At 43.1% G+C, this 20,387-nt stretch overlaps 2 protein-coding genes across 6 annotated transcripts in view; one reads left to right on the forward strand and one right to left on the reverse strand.

Moving 5' to 3' along the window:
* Znf106 (zinc finger protein 106) overlaps positions 1-12,860 on the reverse strand; it is a 53,358-nt gene extending 40,498 nt beyond the window's left edge. For 2 of the 4 annotated variants that reach the window (XM_029470765.1, XM_021157032.2), the window contains exons 1-3: positions 12,705-12,860; positions 5,282-5,366; positions 186-247 (exon numbers count right to left, since the gene is read on the reverse strand). In XM_029470765.1, the coding sequence (XP_029326625.1) occupies positions 186-247; positions 5,282-5,335 (116 nt within the window). In that variant the 5' untranslated portion in view covers positions 5,336-5,366; positions 12,705-12,860. The remainder of the gene's footprint in view (positions 1-185; positions 248-5,281; positions 5,367-12,704) is intronic. The other 2 variants (XM_021157036.2, XM_029470769.1) reach the window with 2 other exon arrangements.
* A 3,510-nt stretch (positions 12,861-16,370) lies between these two features.
* Positions 16,371-20,387, forward strand: part of Snap23 (synaptosome associated protein 23) — a 34,394-nt gene continuing 30,377 nt past the window's right edge. For both annotated transcript variants that reach the window (XM_029474091.1, XM_021150316.2), the window contains exon 1: positions 16,371-16,506. The gene's annotated coding sequence lies outside the window, so the exon portion shown is untranslated. The remainder of the gene's footprint in view (positions 16,507-20,387) is intronic.

Here is a 20,387-nt window from a genome sequence, read left to right on the forward strand (position 1 = left end):
CACCACGCCCGGCTCCAGCTTATCTTTTTTAAATGCCCCAAATCTACTGCTATTAATTATGAACAATGATTCAATGCCATCAGACAACAGTCATCATGATGGATTATTACAAAGCAAGTTAAGAGGCATCATCAGCACTTAAACCCCCTGCCAGTAAGTTTAGGGAAGAGAGCTGATGTCCTTACCTGCCCTTCAGGTTCTCAAGTTCCCTGTGATGCAACATGCTTCGCATGTGTTCATCCATCTCCTTCAAAACAAAACAAGGTAGATTAAGCCAAAAGGATTGCTGGGGGTAGAGTAGGTCTGGGAGGGTGGTGGGTGGAGTTTCTCTGTAGATATTCAATTAACAATTTGGGTTATGAAGCTGGAGAAATGGCTCAGTGGTTGAGAGCACCTGCTACTTTTCCAGAGAACTGGAGTTCAAGTCCCAGCACCCATGTCAGATGGCCGGGTCACTACTGCCTGTACCCAGTGGGAGGCCTGTGGTGGGGATCCCATGCCCTCTTCTAGCAAACACTCCCACATATGCATTGCATAAACTCATAAGACACATACACATGTTTGGGGAAAAATAAAAAGTGAAAAAATTATTTTAAGGGCTGGAGAGATGGCTCAGAAGAGCACTGACTCCTCTTCCAGAGGTCCTGAGTTCAATTCCCAGCAACCACATGGTGGCTTACAACCATCCGTAAGGAGATCTGACGCCCTCTTCTGGTGTATCTAAAGACAGCTACAGTGTACTTATGTATAATAATAAATCTTTAAAAAAAAAAGATGTATTTATTTTATGTATGAGTACACTGTACCTGTTTTTAGACACAACAGAAGAGGGCATTGGATCCCATTACAGATGGTTGTGAGCCACCATGTGGTTGCTGGGAATTGAACTCAGGACCTTCAGAAGAGCAGTCAGAGCTCTTAACCACTGAGCCATCTCTCCAGCCCCTAAATACATCTTTTAAAAAAAAAAAAAAAAATTAGTCTGGCATGGTGGCGCACGCCTTTAATCCCAGCACTTGGGAGGCAGAGGCAGGCGGATTTCTGAGTTCAAGGCCATCCTGGTCTACAAAGTGAGTTCCAGGACAGCCAGGGCTATACAGAGAAACCCTGTCTCAAAAAAAAAAAAAAAAAGACAATTTGAAGTTCCTAGGTCAAAAATTTTTGTGATTACTCCTTTTCAATTTAAAACCAAAATTGGTTCCACATTAAATAATTCTCTGGCTATATTTCATGCTAATTTTTATTTTGTGAGGTAGGGTCTCAGACCAGGCAGGCCTTGGATTCATTATGTAGTTGAGAATGACCTTGGATGCCTAGTCCTCACAACTCTATCTCTGCTGCTAGGATTATAGGTGAACATCACCATAGCTGGCTCTCATTTTAAAAAGAGGAACGTTTAGGTATTGTAAATACATTAGGCTGGCCTCCACTTGCACACGCTGGGATTACAGCATGAGCACCACAGCATGATCTATACAAGGAATTCTAGTTCACTCAGGACCACACAGAAAAACCCAAGGGGCCAAGAAGACAAGAGCTTGGCAGGTAAGGGCACTTGCTGCTGAACCTGATGAGCTGGATTCGATCCTTGGAGGCCACATGGTTAAAGGAGAGAATCTATCTTCGCATGTGCAGTCTGGTATATGGGCACATAGTCAAAGTCTTTCAAATTACCTAGCTTTTAAAACTATTTGGCTACTTTATGAGTATGTGGCCTATGTACATGCTCATGTTGGTACAACCGTGTGTGAATGTGGAGGTCAGAGACCGTCACTGGACATCTATCTTTCTCAATTGTTTTCTAGCTCATTTTTAATTGTTTTAAGGTTGTGTGTGTGTGTACATGCATGTGAATGCAGGTGACTATGGAGGATCCTCTGGAGCTAGAGTTAAAGTGGTTGTGAGCTGACCAACATGGGAACTTAGAGCAAAACTTGAGTCCTCTGCAAGAACAGTATGCTCTTAGCCACTAAGCCATCTCTCCAGCCCCTCCACCTTATTGAGACAGTATCTCAATAAACTGGAAGCTTACCAATTCAGCTAAGCTGGCCAGTGAGCACCAGACATCTGCCTGTCTCTATCCTGGGATTATAGATGTACACTGTTGCTGCTGTGTTAGGGATCCAAACTCAGGTCCCTGTTGTTTGTATGCGAAGTACTTTACTGACTGGGCCATCTCCTCAGTCCCTGATTGTCTATTTTTATCCACAGTCTTTCCCAACTCAACTGAAAAGTTTCTCAAGAATAAGCTACAACTCTTATTTTAAGGGTTGACAGAGTCTGTTATATAAAGTTGTTAATTAACACTTGTTGAATGAATATGGTTGGCTGCATTGATAATCGATAGGTATTAAAAATAAAGTCTCGGGGCTGGTGAGATGGCTCAGTGGGTAAGAGCACCCAACTGCTCTTCCAAAGGTCCGAAGTTCAAATCCCAGCAACCACATGGTGGCTCACAACCACCCGTAATGAGATCTGATGCCCTCTTCTGGTGCGTCTGAAGACAGCTACAGTGTACTTACATATAATAAATAAATAAAATAAATCTTTAAAAAAAAAAAGAGAGAAAAATAAAGTCTCTTAGGGATTGGAGAGATGGCTTGGTGGTTAAGCACAATGACTGCTCTTCCAGAGGTCCTGAGTTCAATCCCCAGCAACCACATGGTGGCTCATAACCATCTTTAATGGGATCTGATGTCCTCTTGTGTCTGAAGATAGCTACAGTATACAGTTCTGTGGTGGCATAGACCTTTCATTCCAACACTAAGGAGTCTGAGGCAGGAGAATCTCTGTGAATTCAAGGCCAGCCTTACAGATCGAGATCCAGGACAGCCAAGGGCTACAAAGAGAAACCCTATCTCAAAAAACAAAAACAAAAACAACAACAACAAAAAAAGTCTCTTTCTTGGGAGCTGGAGAGAGAGAGCTCAGTGGTTTGAAAAAACTGGCTACTTTCCTAGGACCTAGGTTCAATTCTAGGGCACCTCACAACTATCTGTGTGACTTTAGGAATCTGATGTCATCTTCTGGCATCCTCAGACACTGCATGTACATGGTGCACAAACACACATTAAGACAAAACACAAATAAGTAAAATCCCCCCCAAAATTTAAAAAGTAAACAAAATATCTCTATGGAGGCTTTTTTAAAAAGTATAGATACAAGCTTAGCAGCTAAGAGTGCTCATTCTTGCAGAGGACACGGCACACACAGGGGAGCTCACAACCTCAGCTCCAGGAAATCTGACCTCTGTGGGCACCAAGTATGCATTCAATGCACACACATACATTCAGGCTAAGTACCTACACACATAAAAATAACTAAGTCTTTAACAAACAATAACATCAACAAAGCTCTGGTCACTGGGATGCAGCTGGGCACAATGGAGCACATTTATGGTCCTAACACTCAGGAGGCTAATGGTGGATCTGGAGTTTAAAGCGCAGCTTTGGTTACATACCAAGGCCAGGCTGGGACAAATGAGACCAAGACTTTAGACACAGCAATTCACTATTCTACTTTGCCCACTTTTCAACTTCCCCAGTAGATTATTAGAGAAATAAATAAGCAGCAACACATCCCCTGCCCCCCCCAGAAAAGAGAAAAGGCACATACAAGTTAAAGAGCTGTAAATATCTCATAATTAGAGAATGGCTGCTTACATCATACAGAGTAATAACTGATGGTTTCAGTATACTATACTCTGTTTTTTTAAACATCTTCCCATTTAAACCACAAAATTACAAGTATTAACTTTATAAAAATTGAAGGATGTAGAGATATTAATTCCTTCATTCACCAGGTATTCCTTAAGTGCTTATTATACCTTATGTACAAAGCTAGGCAGACAAGAAATAAATGTGAAAAGATGCTTCTCTGACAGTCAAGTAGTCAAACTGGATGTCAAACCCAAGAAGATCTGACACAAAACATCATGTTATGCTGTAAATAACTCATGCATTTCTTCATCATAGACACTTGCCACAAACAGTGTAACCATTCAACAGCCCACTGCTGTTCTATCTTCTGTACTGTGATAAGGAGGACAGCTGTTTCACACCACTTTCTTTAAATGTGATTTTACTAAAGACTGTTTACTTTCTATCTCTACAAAAGCTACATCTGGACAGAGTTTTACAAGTGACCCTTTCTAGCTGTGATTGTCTGCAACTACAACAACACACAGTGAAAACTGAGTCAAGTTAAAGACACAGAATTTAAAACTCCATCAATAACCACTCACAATAACTCCTGTAATCTCCGTACCCAAGAAGAGAGGTAGAAGGATCCCTGCAAGTCTCAGCCAGCAGTTATATAATGAGGTGCTCGAGGAAAAAAAGATAAAAATCCCAAACAAACAAATGAACAAAAACTTGAAACAACTACTATTTTCAAAGCAAAAGAATAAAAGCCAAAAGTGAGAAATTGTAAGCAATTTCTCTGAGGCACAAGCAAATTCTTTTAGTGTAAAACCCTTTGCTTTGGGGCTGGAGAGATGACTCAGCAGTTACGATCTCTGGATGCTCCTGAATTCCAGGTTCACTTTCCAGTACCTCCATGGCAGCTGACAACTACCTATAACTACAGTTCTACAACACCCTCTTCTGACCTCTTTGAGTATCAGGCATGCATGTGGTGCACAGACAGACAAGTAAGCAAAAACCTCATACACATACAATAAAATAAATCTAAAATATGTTGTTTTTTAAAAGCTTATTTTGGGGGAACTAGGAGGATATCTCAATTAGATAAGAGCACTTATTGCTCAAGTATGATGGTCTGAGCTGAATCCCTGGCACCCACAGACAAAAGGTCAGCCAGGGCTCTGGGGGTGCTGGTTAGTTCATAGTTGTTCCTCCTAGGGGGCTGCAAACCCCTTCAGCTCCATGGGTACTTTCTCTAGCTCCTTCATTGGGGACCCTGAGTTCCATCCAATGGATGACTGTGATCATCCACTTCTGTATTCGCCAGGCTATGGTAGAGCCTCTCAGGATACAACTATATCAGGCTTCTGTCAGCAAGCACTTGTTGGCATCGACAGCTTAGTTGGTAGAATACTTGACTAACATGCAGAGACCATGAATGTGTTCTCTAGCACTGTATAAGCAGTGTGACAACTAAAGCTGTAATTCTAGGTCTGGGAGTCAGAGGCAGGTGGATCGTCACAGTCTGAAGTCAGTGTACACACTGAGCAAACAAACTATTATCATTTTACAGTTTAAATTTCTAAATATCAAGCTTTAACTATCCTAGATGATTCAGGCTGTCTCTTTGCTGTTACCTTTTTTGAGCCATACACGATGTGGCACAATATGCATTTTCGTTCTCGTACCATAGTGACCAGATCTGAAGCACTCAATGTCAACCTGCAAGAAGGACATAACATTTAGTAACCTTTCCAGATAGCACCTTTAATTCACTTTTCACTTTGCCCCTTCCTCAATCTTTCAATCTCAATAATGTAAATTCCAGCTTTATGAAAGTTTAAAAACAAAACAACAACAAAAATCTTCTGAGTGTCACCCCTTGTGGTTTCCCTTCCCCCACCTGCTTGAACCTGCTTGCTCAAGGGTGGAGCTTCCTGCTCATTCGTCCTGCAACGCCCACTGCTGGACCCTGCCGCTTTGCTGCTTGGAGGCACACACGTGTTCGTCCTGCTACTGGACCCTGAGTTACTTGGCGGGAAATTGCGTTCCCTCCCCCTTTCTTTATAACTGAGTGTCTGGAAATAGTAAAATTGAGCTTTGATCAGAATGTTGTCTTAGGCCGGGCGTGGTGGCACACGCCTTTAATCCCAGCACTCGGGAGGCAGAGGCAGGCGGATTTCTGAGTTCGAGGCCAGCCTGGTCTACAAAGTGAGTGCCAGGACAGCCAGGGCTACACAGAGAAACCCTGTCTCGAAAAACCAAAAAAAAAAAAAAAAAAAAAGAATGTTGTCTTAGCTACATTTCTTTCTCTCGCCGCCTAGCCCCTCTTCTCTTCCAGGTTTCCAAAATGCCTTTCCAGGCTAGAACCCAGGCTGTGATCTGCTGGCCGGACACAACAACCCCTGATGAAATCCTCTCTTATCCTACCGAAATACACCCAGCTCTCAATGTTTCTCACCGCGGAGGCTCTTATCACAGCACAGCCTCCTGGTATAAGCACCCACTTCCATTTTACTCCCAAAACTATAGCTGAAGATTCTCATAACAGGATTGGTAGAATGGTGGTGTTTGTTTAGGTCCTTGCCATGCCTACTGGTCTGTTTCTCCCCTTACCTAATATACCTCTAGGTTGCCTGTTCTGAGTGACACTTCTGGAAGGGCCTCACAATGCACAGAGTAGGTCTCACTGAGAAGTAAAAAGGTATATGGCCTCTAGCTAAGGAAATTTTTAGTATATAGGGTGGCCCTACAGGGAGATGAGAGGCAGAAACAGGACAGTCTCGTCTGTAGGCCAGGTAGTCTGACTTATATAGCAAAGAGACCGTCTCAATCAGGGTGGGAAAACACGGAAAAGATGTCCTCTGATCTTCACATGAATGTACGCCCACAGCACTACTCATTACCAAGCACTCAGACATATACTGTTTCTGCAAAAAGAACATTAAAATCTTTAATCAGGGGCTGGAGAGATGACTCAGCGGTTAAGAGCACTGACTGCTCTTCCAGAGGTCCTGAGTTCAGTTCCCAGCAACCACATGGTGGCTCCCAAACAACCATCTGTAATGCCCTCTTTTGTTGTGTCTGAAGACAGTGACAGTGTACTCACATACATAAAATAAATCTTAAAAAAAAAAATCTTTAATGAATGTTTATTTCTTCTTTTAATTTACTTTAATGTAACTTTAAAGTAAATTAAATTTACTTGTAATTTCTGCTTGAAGAACTTTGAAGCTGATAACATGTACAAATACATTTATGATTGTTTGTACCAATAATTGATCTTTTGAAAGGTTTTAATTATATGTATTGTGTTTGCATGGCAGTATATGCATGTGAGTACAAATGTTGCTGGAGCCCAAGAGGTTGCCAGATTCTCTAGAGCTGGAGATACATACAGTCAGTGAACCATTTGATGTGGGTGCTGCCATCCAAATTTGGGTCCTATGTAAGAGCAGTAAGTGGTCTCCCACTCAACAATCTTTTGCAAACTGCTGGCCAGTGTCAGTTCATCCACTCAAGATATGAAATGATAATATCACTTTTAACTGACCAATCTCAGCCTAGGCGTGGAATCGGGGTCTGCTGTGGATCTCGGATCCAGGTTAGAACCTCGGGTTGGAATCTCATCCACAGACTTTTTTTTTGTTTTTTTAAAGAGGGTCTCTATATATTCACAAAGCTGGCTGAGGGCTCTATGCAGATGGTCTCCTCCTTCTGTCATCTCCGAATGCTGGGACTACAGGAATGCACCATCTCACTTGACTTTAGAGGTTTTTGGTTTTTTTTTTAAGTACTAGTTATAGTACTTAGGGATAATCTTTTTGTGTACTACGTAATGCTGTCTTTGTGTCTTTGTATTATATAAATGGTGACTTCTGTGCTGGCAGAGAGTACAGGGCAGACTGGATTTTGGTATTGTTATTTTGATTGGGTCATCTCCTGCCTAGGTATTTTGTAAACACTCCTCCTTTCACTTTCTGAATAGACTGAACTTTGAGAAGGAGTCAGGAACACTGGCAAGCCAGACATGGAAAGAAGCAGTACAGCCGGGCGTGGTGGTGCACGCCTTTAATCCCAGCACTCGGGAGGCAGAGGCAGGCGGATTTCTGAGTTCGAGGCCAGCCTGGTCTACAAAGTGAGTTCCAGGACAGCCAGGGCTATACAGAGAAACCCTGTCTCGAAAAACCAAAAAAAAAAAAAAAAAGGAAAGAAGCAGTACTAGAAACTGAGACAACAAGCCATGTGGCAGACACTGAATAATGGAAGTTCTAAGAGGTGGTCGGGAACCAGAGTAACCAAAGGCCTAAAGCTATTTTAAATAACTATGTCTCCGGGTCATTACCCAGAGCTGGGAAGGGCATAGAAAGTCTGTATGGGACATAGTACCCAGTGCCACACAAATGCCAGACACATGCTCTGTCACTGAACTCTATCTCCAAAGATGAACATATAAACAGTTCCCCAAAGATGTTCGACAATGTACAAATGCTGGTGGCTTCTGTTTATTTGCGCCTGCTTTTGTGAGATTGGAGAGAACTCTCTCATCACTGACCAAAAGCACTCATCATGGTTGGAGACGGCACCTACTGCTCTTGCAGAGGACCCAAGTTCAAGCCCTGTACCTATGTCAAGCACCTCACAACTACCTGCCCAGGTCCACAGGGTCCACACCTCTAGCCTCCACAAGCACCTGCACATGCATGCACATAACCACACTCAAACAAACACACACACATACATAATCAAATAAGCTTAAAAAAAAAAAAAAGGTTTCTAGGGCCAGTAGTTGAAGAGTTAGGTTAAAAGCACCAACTGTTCTTCAAGGGACCTGGGCTCAACTGCCAGCACTCAGACTACAGCTCACAAATGGCTGCAACTCCAGTTCCAGGATCCGATGCGCTCTTCTTGCCTCTGTAGATGTTGGGTGTGCATGTGGTGCACAGACATGCACGAAGGCAAAATAAACTTAAAATTAAATGATTTTTTTAAAAAGATTTATTTATTTATTATATGTAAGTACACTGTAGCTGTCTTCAAACACACCAGAAGAGGGCGTCAGATCTCATTTCAGGTGGTTGTGAGCCACCATGTGGTTGCTGGGATTTGAACTCTGGACCTTTGGAAGAGCAGTCGGGTGCTCTTACCCACTGAGCCATCTCACCAGCCCAATTAAATGATTTTTAAAAAGCTTCCAACATTTATACTTTCCATGGAGATGGAGCCGCTTTGGCAGATGTACAACACAGCCTACTCTTTGGGTTGAAAAAGGTGTCTTGCCAGGCATGGTGGCAAATGCCTTTAAAATCCCAGCACTTGGGAGGCAGAGGCAGGTGGATTTCTGAGTTCAAGGCCAGCCTGGTCTACAGAGTGAGCTCCAGGACAGCTAAGGCTATACAGAAAAACCCTGTCTTGAAAAACCAAAAAAAAAAGAAAAGAAAAGAAAAGAAAAGGTGTCTTTATTTATCTAATTGGGAACATTGCCCTTTTCCTCCTTCAAGCCTTTTGCATATTTTCCACAATGACCTCAGCTAATGGATGAACAGACATCTTTGTATTCTTCACTTTATGAATGATGTTATTTGGGTTATAAAAAATAGTTTTGAGGTTATGAATTTAACTTATGTGAAGTGCTTGCTTGCCTACTATGAATCAGATTCTGGTTTTTTTTTTTTTTTTTGGTTTTTTCGAGACAGGGTTTCTCTGTATAGCCCTGGCTGTCCTGGAACTCACTTTGTAGACCAGGCTGGCCTCGAACTCAGAAATCCGCCTGTCTCTGATCCCGGAGTGCTGGGATTAAAGGCGTGCGCCACCACGCCCGGCCAGATTCTGGTTTTGATTCCTAACACTGCAGAAATAAAATGTGAGTTGAGGAAGCAGCCTGGCAGTAAAGGCTTGCCTGGTTGGTAGGCCTACAGCTCTGCCCTAAGCACTAAACAGACCTTTTACCCAGTTTCACAAATATCTCGCTCCCCTGCACCCCATCCTTCTTAGAAAGAAATGAAAACTATACTCTTGCCTTAGTATTCTATAACTGCGAAGATACCAAGATATAGCAAGATATAAAAACTTATTTATGTGTATGAGTGCTCTATTTACATGTATGCCTTCACAGCAGAAGATGGCATCAGATTTCCATTATAGATGGTTGAGAGCCACCATCTGGGAATCTTTGGGAATTGAACTCAGGGCCTCTGGAAGTACAGCCAGTGCTCTTAACTACTGAGACATCTCTACAGCCCCCAAGGCAAAGTATTTAATTGGAGGCTAGTTTACAATTTTAGAGGCTTATTATTAGTCCATTATCAAGGCAAGGAGCAAGGTGGCAGGCAGTTGTGGCGCTAGAGAAAAAGCTAAGAGCTAAAACTTGATCTGGAAGTAGAGTGGGGAGGGGGAAGAGGAAGGAGGTGGGGAGGGGCAGGGGAGGGAGAGAGGGAGAGGGCCTTTTGAAAACTTTTGAAGCCCATCCCCAGTGACATACTTCCTCTAACAAGGCCACACCTAATACTATCCTAAATTCCACTCCCTGATGACTAAGCATTCAAACAGATGAGCCTGTAGGGCACATTCAATCACAATTTCTTATTTGCACGTTAAAATTTAAAATATAAACATAATGTGCTAATGAAAAAGAAAGCAGCCGGGCATTGGTGGTGCATGCCTTTAATCCCAGCACTCGGGAGGCAGAGGCAGGCGGATTTCTGAGTTTGAGGCCAGCAGGTCTACAAAGTGAGTTCCAGGACAGCCAGGGCTACACACAGAAACCCTGTCTCGAAAAACCAAAAAGCGTTTGTTTAGTTTGAAAAGAAAAAGAAAAAAAAAAAGGCAGACTGCGAAACTGAAACCCTGGAACCACTTCCATCCTCCACCCCCAACAGACATTCTCCACTTTCTGTTGATTCTGACTACTTTCCATAGATTTTCTATGCCCTTATATGCATGTAAAACATGCATGTAATGTACATACACATACAAATACATACTTAAAATGAGCACTGTTGCAGTATGCACACCTTCTTGATCACAATACTTCCACACTATGTCATTCAATATTACTACAGAGAAGTGGCTCAGTCTAACAAAAGCACAAATTTTACAAGTCCTATGATATACACCTGGTAGCTCACACTTCTCGACAGCCCCTCTCAGATTACAACCACAGCAACAGAGTGTAAGCTTTTCATGGGCAACTTGCATCCTAGATGAGCAGTTAAGAGTAATGTAACCTTTAGTATACAAATCCTCAACTTCCCTTTCCAGAATCCATTTACAAAACACCAACTATGTAGAGATCTCATCTTGGGTTTAAGAGCCAAAGGATCTGTCCCAAGGCACTCAATGTTTGTTCCCTGCTTTTCTCAGAGACTAGCCTTGAATTTGTTCTAATCTGGATGTACAGTAACGACATGGTTTTTCTGTTTAAAACACCTTCCTTTGTGTCAAAGCCACTGGTTCTGCACCAGACTGATGAAATCCCTTCACACCTTTTCTTTCCTGACTGTTGAAGCTCTCTTCAAAAATCCATCTTGACCCTCTCTCCAGTTAAAATCCAAGATGGGCTGTATGCAATTCTAGCACTGTGAACTCAGGATCAAGTTTGAGGCCAGTCTGGGCTACATAAGCCAGATTCTCTCCAAAACTATGAATCAAAATAAACTCTACTATTTTCTGTATCTTTTAGTTCAGTCCGATTTCCAAGGAGTGCTTAGAGTATCTAATTTGGGGCTAGAGAGAGGCTCAGTGGTTAAGAGCACCTACTGCTCTTCAGAGGGTCCTGAGTTCAAATCCCAGCAACCAGATGGTGGCTCACAACCACCCATAATGAGATCTGACGCCCTCTTCTGGTGCATCTGAGAACAGCTACAGTGTACTTAGATATAATAACAAATCTTATAAAAAAAAAAAAAAAAAAAAAACCGGACGGGGGGGCACAGGCCTTTAATCCCAGCACTTGGGAGGCAGAGGCAGGCGGATTTCTGAGTTCGAGGCCAGCCTGGTCTACAGAGTGAGTTCCAGGACAGTCAGGGCTATACAGAGAAAACCTGTCTCAAAAAACAAAAACAAAAATAAAAAAAGAATGTCTAATTGGGCGTATCAGAAAGAGGTGAGCGTAGTCATCACCTGAGATGCAGTTCACTAGCTCCACAAAGTGAAAAATTCAACAAATCACTCTCAGTATCTCAGTACCTCATGTAAAAAGTACTACCAAAAAACATCTACTACAACAGCTTGTTAAATTCCCAAGACACACCTGAATGCACTTATCACACGCAAAGCAGATACTAAGTAACTCGTAGATGAATCTGATCATTCATTCTTTCGTTTTTGGCGTTACACTTTAAGATTCCCCCCTGTAGTTTTAGAACAGGATTTGGCTCTTAATCAGTCTGTGCTTGGAATCACCTTAATATAAACCGTTCTGGTGGCTAGAGCTGTAACTGCTTCCAAGTTTGGGGAAAAAAAAAAAAAAAAACCCACACACAACACTGAAATCTGGAACTTCCCCAAAAAGATAGTTTACGTTACGTTACTCTTAAAGATATACCTAACAGACTTAAACGGGAGGCGGTGCAATAATCTCCTCTCCACACTACGCACCAAAATCGTACTAAAGATTAAATGGACACATACCGTTCCACTAGTTGCTAGTACACTGCTAAGACGCATCCCAAAAGTAGAGTCCTCAAAAGCAGGAAAAAGAGGCGACACTAGTAGTCTCGGAAGGCTAGAGATGCCCCTGGCCTGAAACCTACAGCCTCTAAACTAAGGCTGAGATTCCTCCTAGACTAGACCCCATGCCGACAGAGGTCAGGGCCTGCCCCAAAGGTCAAAAACCTGGAGCCACGCGTCCAGTCTGAGGGGCTGCGAACAGAATCGGATTGCCCTTGCCGGAATCTGTGCCCAGAAGCCAGACGCACCGCTCGCCCATAAACCCTAAACCCACCCAGGTCAGAAGGGGCATCGTAGCGTGGTCGCATGCAGGCGCAGCCCCACCACCTGTCCAGGGGACAGACCCTCGGGCTCCGATACGACCAACCAGGCCGCACCCTCCATACTCACACTCACAGCCCGACCTTCCTACGCCATCTGGCCGCCGAGGGCCCGGCGAGGGAGCTCCCAGACGCCCCCTTAGCCTCCGGTCCGGCGGCGGCCTGGGACCCGCTCCCCGCCGGGCACTGACGCCGCCGCCGCCGCCGCTACTACCACCATCGCGCAAGCGCGCAGGCGCACGCAGCTCAGCACGCTCCCTCTCCCCTCCCACTCCATCCGCCCTTTTCAACCATCTAGCTTTATTTGAACATAAGAAGAGAACAACGGACACCAGACAAGCGGCCTTACTCAAAAAGAAGAGCCCAGATAGGTCCTTTGCACAAACCAGTTGGCTGCACCTTCATTTTCTTGTTTTGTTTGTTTGTTTTCCCCATTTTCCAAGCTCTTTCTGGACTTCCCCTACTTTCTAAGCCCTCCACCATAAGCTGTGGCAGTGTCTTGACTACATTTCAAAACTATTCCTTTTTTGTGAAACTTTTGAACAGATAGATCCCAAGTTAGGCATGGTAGCTCACCTCTGCTTCTGGAGGTTAAAAGCCGAGTGCAACGGGAGTTCAAAGCGAGGCAAAGCTGTTACATAGTTCCTAGGCTACAAAGTGAAACTGTTTCAACAAAGGACAGAACTCAATTTAAATCTTAGCCTAGCCAGGCAGGCCTACGCCTTTAATCCCAGCACTTGGGAGGCAGAGGCAGGCAGATTTCTGAGTTCTAGGCCAGCCTGGTCTACAGAGTGAGTTCCAGGACAGCCAGGGCTATAACAGAGAAACCCTTTCTCGAAAAAACCAATAAGTTAAAGCCTCGAATCAAAATATATAGCTACCTTCATTTATGTGTAAATCCAGATTCCTTCTAAAGGTTTAGGGAATTCTTCCAATTGTGTATTTGTGACATCACAAGTCCTTAAAGCATTTAAGATCTGCTAGGCTGCTTATTCTACTTCCCCTTTAAGACAGATTACAGAAGTGCTTTGCTCTAAGTTCAGAGACATAAGCAAGAAATGCCAATATAAGTGAGGACCAAAATAACCATAGACCAGGATTTCACAACATTGACAGGTTTTTTTTTTTTTTGTTTTTTGTTTTTGTTTTTTTTTTCGAGACAGGGTTTCTCTGTGTAGCCTACAACTCACTTTGTAGACCAGGCTGGCCTTGAACTCAGAAATCCACCTGCCTCTGCCTCCCGAGAGATGGGATTAAAGGCGTGTGCCACCATACCCCGCAACATTGACAGTTTGAAGCAGATAACTGTTACCAGTTGCTGTCTAGTGCTTTCTAAGGTAATGCTCCCCCAACTCTCCAGACCCTGCCCAGTGTCCCCCTGGAGGGCAAAAAATGTCCCTAATTGAGAACTACAGTATTACATCCATAATTATCTCAATCCTAACTGTATTCAGCCATATATTTTCTCCCTCCCTGCCCTCAAGAAATGATTCAAGAAAGACTAACAAAACAAACTTCTGAGTTCATTGCTACAGGCCTTAACAGTGCTTATCTCTGTCTGTTTATCACATTCTACAACACCCCAACACTTCTCAGTTTCCCTAAAGTTGCAGCCACTTTTCTAATCAGCAAAGGGTCCGTTTCTGACTTCCCAGATAAGTTAACTTCCTGTTTCTAAACATACAGGCTTACAAATCAATTTTGTCATTATCATTGAGACTATTCCTCCTTCCCCCAACTCTGTGAGGGTTAGTCTCTCTTCCATGAATGTTCCTTTCTGCTTAGTGTCTTGGGTTATTTATATGTATATCTATGTATTTGTGTGTGTGTATGGCAACATGCTTCACCCAGTGCTCATATAGAGAAGTTGGAGGACCTGCAACTATATGGAATCAAAATTAGGGATCAAAATCAGTCAGGTCCTTAGGCTTGAGAACGAGTGCTTTATTTGCTGAGCCTTCTTGGCAGCTTCAGCCCTCTGGGCTTTATTGTTTGAGGCAGGGTCTCAGGTTGCTAATGTTAACCTCAACATCACTATATTGTCATAGTCGGTGATGATTTTGTATTTCTGATCTGCCTCTCCACCTCCTGATGCTGAGATTATGGGTTTTAGCCACTATCCAAACCTCCTATCAGTATTGATTTTTTTTAATTATATTTTATTTGTATGGGTATTTAGCCTGCATGATTGTCTGTGTACCATCCTTGTATATGTGCCTGTGGAAACCAGAGGAAGGTTTGGATCCCCTGGAACTGGAATTACAGATAGTCATGAGCTACCTACCAGGTGGGTGCTGGAAACTGAGTTTATGTCCTGTGGAAGAACAGCTATCTTTCCAGCCCATAATTTTATTTATTTACTTTTGAGACAAAGAATTACTATGAAAACTAGGCTGGCTTCAAACTCACAAAGATCCCCTTGGGTGCCGGGAATGATGGTGTACACCACCAACTCTCATCAGTGGTTTTACTGCAGCTCTAACCCAATCATGATCTTTATTCAACCTCACCCTTGTTTTTTTTTTTTTTAAATTCAACTGTTTCTCTCATCTGGGTTTTTTTTTTTCTCCTGTCTTCATCCTAACAAAATAAAAACGAATAAGATACATCATTCTTCCTTTTCCTCTGACAAAGCCAAAGTTTCCAAAAGCATTTTATAATGTCCCCATGTCTCTCTCTTCTCCAAACTATTGCAATATCTGTCAACTATCACCAATCCCTTGGTATTAAATTCAAACGATATTTCTCAGATTTCTTCTATCTCTTAAGAAGAGGCTATTTCTATGAAATAGTATTTTATTCCCTATATTGCCAGCTTTTTATTTATATATTATTTATTTTGCTTTACTCTTAGAGATGCTAGGAAGAATTCTTGGGGCAAGTTGTTTAAAATCCTCTAGTAACTCAATGGGTATAAAACGAATTCTAGGTTTATTATTCCAAATTTTACAAGACCTTTAAAGATCTAGCTTTCTCTCTAGCTTGATCTTCAGCCCCGATGGCGGTGGTCTCGGGGCTAAAAGGGCTCTTCCATTCTCCCCCCAACCCAGTGATAGACTGTACTCTGAAATAAGATCTCACTAAGTTATCAGTCTGGCTTTACATTCTAGAGGTCAAGTGATCCTCCAGTCTCAGCTTCTGATAGCCTGAGGATTACACGGCGTGAGCTACCACGTCTTCACATTTCTTTTGTCTCAGAATGCGAACTCTTAAATTTCTAACAAGAAACTTCCAGAAGGCGCTGCGTTGTTGTTGTTGTTCTCACTGCCTGGAAAACTCTTATCTCGTAGACTTCCGAAGGAACTCCTACTTATCATATCCTTCGTGACTTTAAGAGTAACTTCCTGTGTCAATCCTTCAGACATTCCTCAAAATAAATGTTTTGTTCATTGTTGGCCAAAGGTGCTTTGGAATCCCTGTGACCGTATTCTGTTAACTGAAAGGTATTTACGAATCTATTTCCCTGGTTTAAACAGGTCAAAACACCCTGTAGACTTTGGCAGTCGCGAGTTTTTCATAGGCGTTCAAACATTAAAGCGTCCCGCGCAAGGCGCCTTCAGGGATGGTAGTTGGACGAACTCCTCCTAAGGAGAATCGGTAGGGTTAACGGGTGACTTCCCAGGATCTCCGCCTGCGTGGCAGGAGATTTAACACCCCCTCCGCGGCGATTGGCTCCAGCGGTAGAGGTGTGTCCGCCCCGCGGCGCCCCGCGACTGCGCAGGCGCACAAGTCTTTCGGGCGCATGCGCGCGAGGGAGCGCGCACCCTGTCCGATCTTGTAGAGTCCGAGAACTGTGGAGGCTGGAGAGGAGTGGCCGGAGCCGCCCGGTGAGGCTTCTGGAAAGTAGCTGAGGGAACTGGTCAGCGGGACAGGTAGGATGATATCCCAAGGAGGAAGAGGGTGGTGGTGGTGGTCCAACGTTTTGGTGGTCGGACTTGAGGGGAGGAGAGAGCTCCGGCCAGTTCTTGGTGGATTGGGCCGAGAAGGAGATCGCCAGGCGTTGGCGACCAGCGCGAGCCCTCGCAGGAAGGGAGGCGCTATGGTGGTGCCCTGGACTTGGGTGGTTCGGCTCCTCATCCCTCACCTTCAGCCTTACGATGTTTCTCGTTAGTATTATCAGACTGTCTGGTGACCGTAATGAACACATAGTTCTGAAATAGTTGTTAGAAGAATGACCCGGAGGGTCCTGGCGTTGCAGGCTCCACTGTCTAGGAAATTCCCTGCTTATCTTGAGGCTTCCCCGCGGGAAAGCGCCAAGAATATGGTCAGTCAAAAGATGATTTTTTTTTTCCCTCAATTCGGTTTGTGTGTGAGGAAAGTATTTTAAAGTACTGTTGCACTTCTTTCCTTCGTCCTTAATCATTAGTCACTGCACTATTTGGAAAAGCAAACTGGCGGTAGAGGAAGCGAAAAACAACCGAGTTGAGGAAAAAAGATCTTTCCTTTTTGCTGTTTGTCATTTGGGTAGGGTTGGGCTGGGGGCAGGGATGGGATTGCAGAAGAGTTTAGAAACTGGCAGCTTTTTGACAGTGTTCTCAGCCTTGTGAAAATAGTATAGTTTCTTACTTGAATATATTTTTTTAAGGTTTGAAATAACTTCATTTGTCCTAGCTGCCTTTTAAGAGGGTTTTGAGATATCCTGGTAAAATGCTAGTAGTTAAGTCATAGCAAGGTAAAACAGATCCTTCTCACGTTCTTCTTTTTCTTGGAAAATACTATGCATAAATTCTGTGAGGCCCTGGTCAGCTTGGTCCAGTGAGGCATTATTGTTAAAGCATTTTTTTTTTTTTAAAGACATGATCTCACTATGTAGCTCAGGCTGGCCTGGAATTCAGAGATCTGCTTGCCTCAGTCTCTCAAGTGCTGAAATTAAAGGCATGCACACACACACACAAAGCTTAAGACCTTTGAAGTCCAAATTTGTGAAAACTGTTTCATGGCAAAGTAAGAAAAGTTAGTATTTCTGTTACTGGCAACGTTGATGCCCAAGGAATCCACTGAGCACTTGTTACTTGTCCTTTTGGTGAGAGGTTATTCGAAAGAATACATTCAAGTAGATAATAACAAATTGGAAACACTTTTACTTACCATGCTTCTGGGACAGGCCATATTAAAGTAAGTTAAATGATTAAACTTAGCCTGTACCTTAAATAATTATCATTCTTAGCGGGACTTCTTGTTTCATTTTGATTTTTAGGTGGCTTCTTTTTGGGGTGGGGTCTCCTTTCTACATTGTAGCAACCATAAAACCAAGTGAGACTGGGCCAGAATTGGGAGTGGGTGGCTGGAGTCCCAGGTGAGTGTCTAGTGACACCCTGTCCTCTGTCAGAGAACGGCAACAGGCCCTGATCCTGAGAGTCTTTTGTGAATAATTCCAGTTATTCTAATTAAGATGGTAATGCTTATTTATGCTCTGAGGACAGTGTTCCATCATCACATATTTAATACTTCTGAGATGGGGTTATATAGGCCAGCCTCAGTGACCTCATGAAACCTCATCTCAAAACAACAATTAAACAATAGACCTATATTAAATATATGTCTCCCAGTTAGTTCTCTCAGCCTGGTGGTTGAGAGATCTGAGCTCTCAGCTATTGCTCAAGCTCCCTCTGCTTGCTTCTGTGCTCCTTGACCATGATGGTCAGATAAATGGTTTCTTGTGTAAGTTGCCAGGTTCATGGTCCTTTGTTCCAGGAATAGTAAAATGAACTAAGAAGCTGGTGCCAGGCGGTTGTAACGCACGCCTTTAATCCCAGTACCTGGGAGACAGAGACAGGCAAATTTCTGAGTTCGAGACCAGCCTGGTCTACAGAGTGAGTTCCAGGACAGCCAGGACTACACAGAGAAACCCTGTCTCGAAACAAACCAAAAAATCAAAAAAAAAAAAAAAAAAAAAAAAAAAAAAAAAAAAAAAAAAAGATAGAAGCTGGTACTGTTTAGACCAGGACAAAATGAATATATATATATATATAAATATAAAATTTTGGCATTTGGTACTTGAAGATTAAACCTAGGTTCCCTCCTGCGTGCTACTTATGCTTTCCTCTGAGAGCTGCTCTCGTAGGGATAGGTGCTGTTATATTTTGCATGAGTGAACCATGTAATATTTACTGGATTTAAGCATGATTACTCTTATTCAATTAAGAAACTAAAATATAGGGATCCATCCCATAATCAGCCACCAAACCCAGACACTATTGTGTATGCCAGCAAGGTTTTGCTGAAAGGACCCTGATATAGCTGTCTCGTGTGAGGCTATGCCAGTGCCTGGCAAATACAGAAGTGGATGCTCACAGTCATCTACAGGATGGAACACAGGGCCCCCAATGGAGGAGCTAGAGAAAGTACCCAAGGAGCTGGAGGGGCAGGGAGAGGGTATAGGGAACTTTCCGGATATCATTTGAAATGTAAATAAAGAAAATATCTAATTTTTAAAAAAGACAAAAAAAAGAAAAAAGAAACTAACATATAAAAGTTAAGTAAGCAATGGTCCAAATTTGAAAACATGTCAGCTTTTGCCTGTTATCCTAACATTTGGGAGCCAGAGGCAGGAGTATTGCTGGGTATTTATTGTTGTTTGTTTTATATTTTAATTATCATTTTTTTTGGGGGGGGGAGGGTGTGCACACATATGGCTGTCAGGACAGCTTGCAAGAGTCCTTTCTTTCATTCCATCGTGAGGATACCAGGGCTCAAATTCAGGCTTGGCTTCAGGCACTTTTGCCTGCTGAGCCATTTTGAGGGCCCAGACTGATTTGAAACTATTATGGCCTAAATAGTACCAGCTTCTGTCTTAGTTCATTTTTACTATTGCTGTGGCAAAAGACCTTGACCAAGGCAACTTACTGAAGAAAGCACTTATTCTGGCTTACAGTTTCACAGAGGGCTAAAGTCCATGACCATCATGTGAAGGAACATGGCAGCAGGCAGAGAGCGAGCTTAATCAATAGCTGGGAGCTCCAATCTTGAGACACCACCACCAGGCTGAGAGAACTGGGACTAGCATGGGCATTTCAAACCCCAAAGCCTGTCCCCAGTGACACAGTTCCTCCAACAAGGCCACACCCTTTAATCCTTCCTTCCCAAACCATTCTATCTTCTGGGAATTAAGTATTCAATAGATGTGTCTGTTGGAGCCATTTTTGTTCAAACCACTACAGCAAGTATACACACATGTCCCAGTCAGGGGACAGCTGTAAGAGTCTTCTCTTTTTCCACCTTACGAATTCCTGGAATGGAACTCAGGTCATCAGGTATGTGAACACGGGCTTTACCTACTAAGCAGCCTCACTGGCCCCAGGGACATCATTCTTTAATGTTCTTTGGAATTATTCTTTTTAGAAACCTCAGTACTGATGCATAGGTATATACCCATTGCTCTTTTTAGGCTCTCTTGGAAATTCCTGAACACATCTTATACGATGCGTTTTTTAATCCACTAACCTGAGAGGGTTGGAGGGAGCTTTTCATGTAAGGTGAAGCGTTGTCATCTATCCTCACCTAAACTTGCTATCTAACATACTTAATCTGCCAGGTTGTCTTCTTTCCTAGACCAGTGGCAGAGGAGCTGCCTATGTCACCTTCCACATGTGCACTGTTAATGTCATTGATCATATCTCCCCAGATTACACCCAAGTCGCTTAGGGTAGAATTGTGGAAATTCCAAAGCTGACAGAGGCTTGAAGGCTGGGTGTTAGACACCAAACAGTTAAAATATTCAAATCTGTAAAACTGAAGTGTAATTTGGGGTTTT

Source organism: Mus caroli, chromosome 2 (genome assembly GCF_900094665.2).
Source record: "Mus caroli chromosome 2, CAROLI_EIJ_v1.1, whole genome shotgun sequence".
Taxonomy (NCBI): Eukaryota; Metazoa; Chordata; class Mammalia; order Rodentia; family Muridae; genus Mus; species Mus caroli.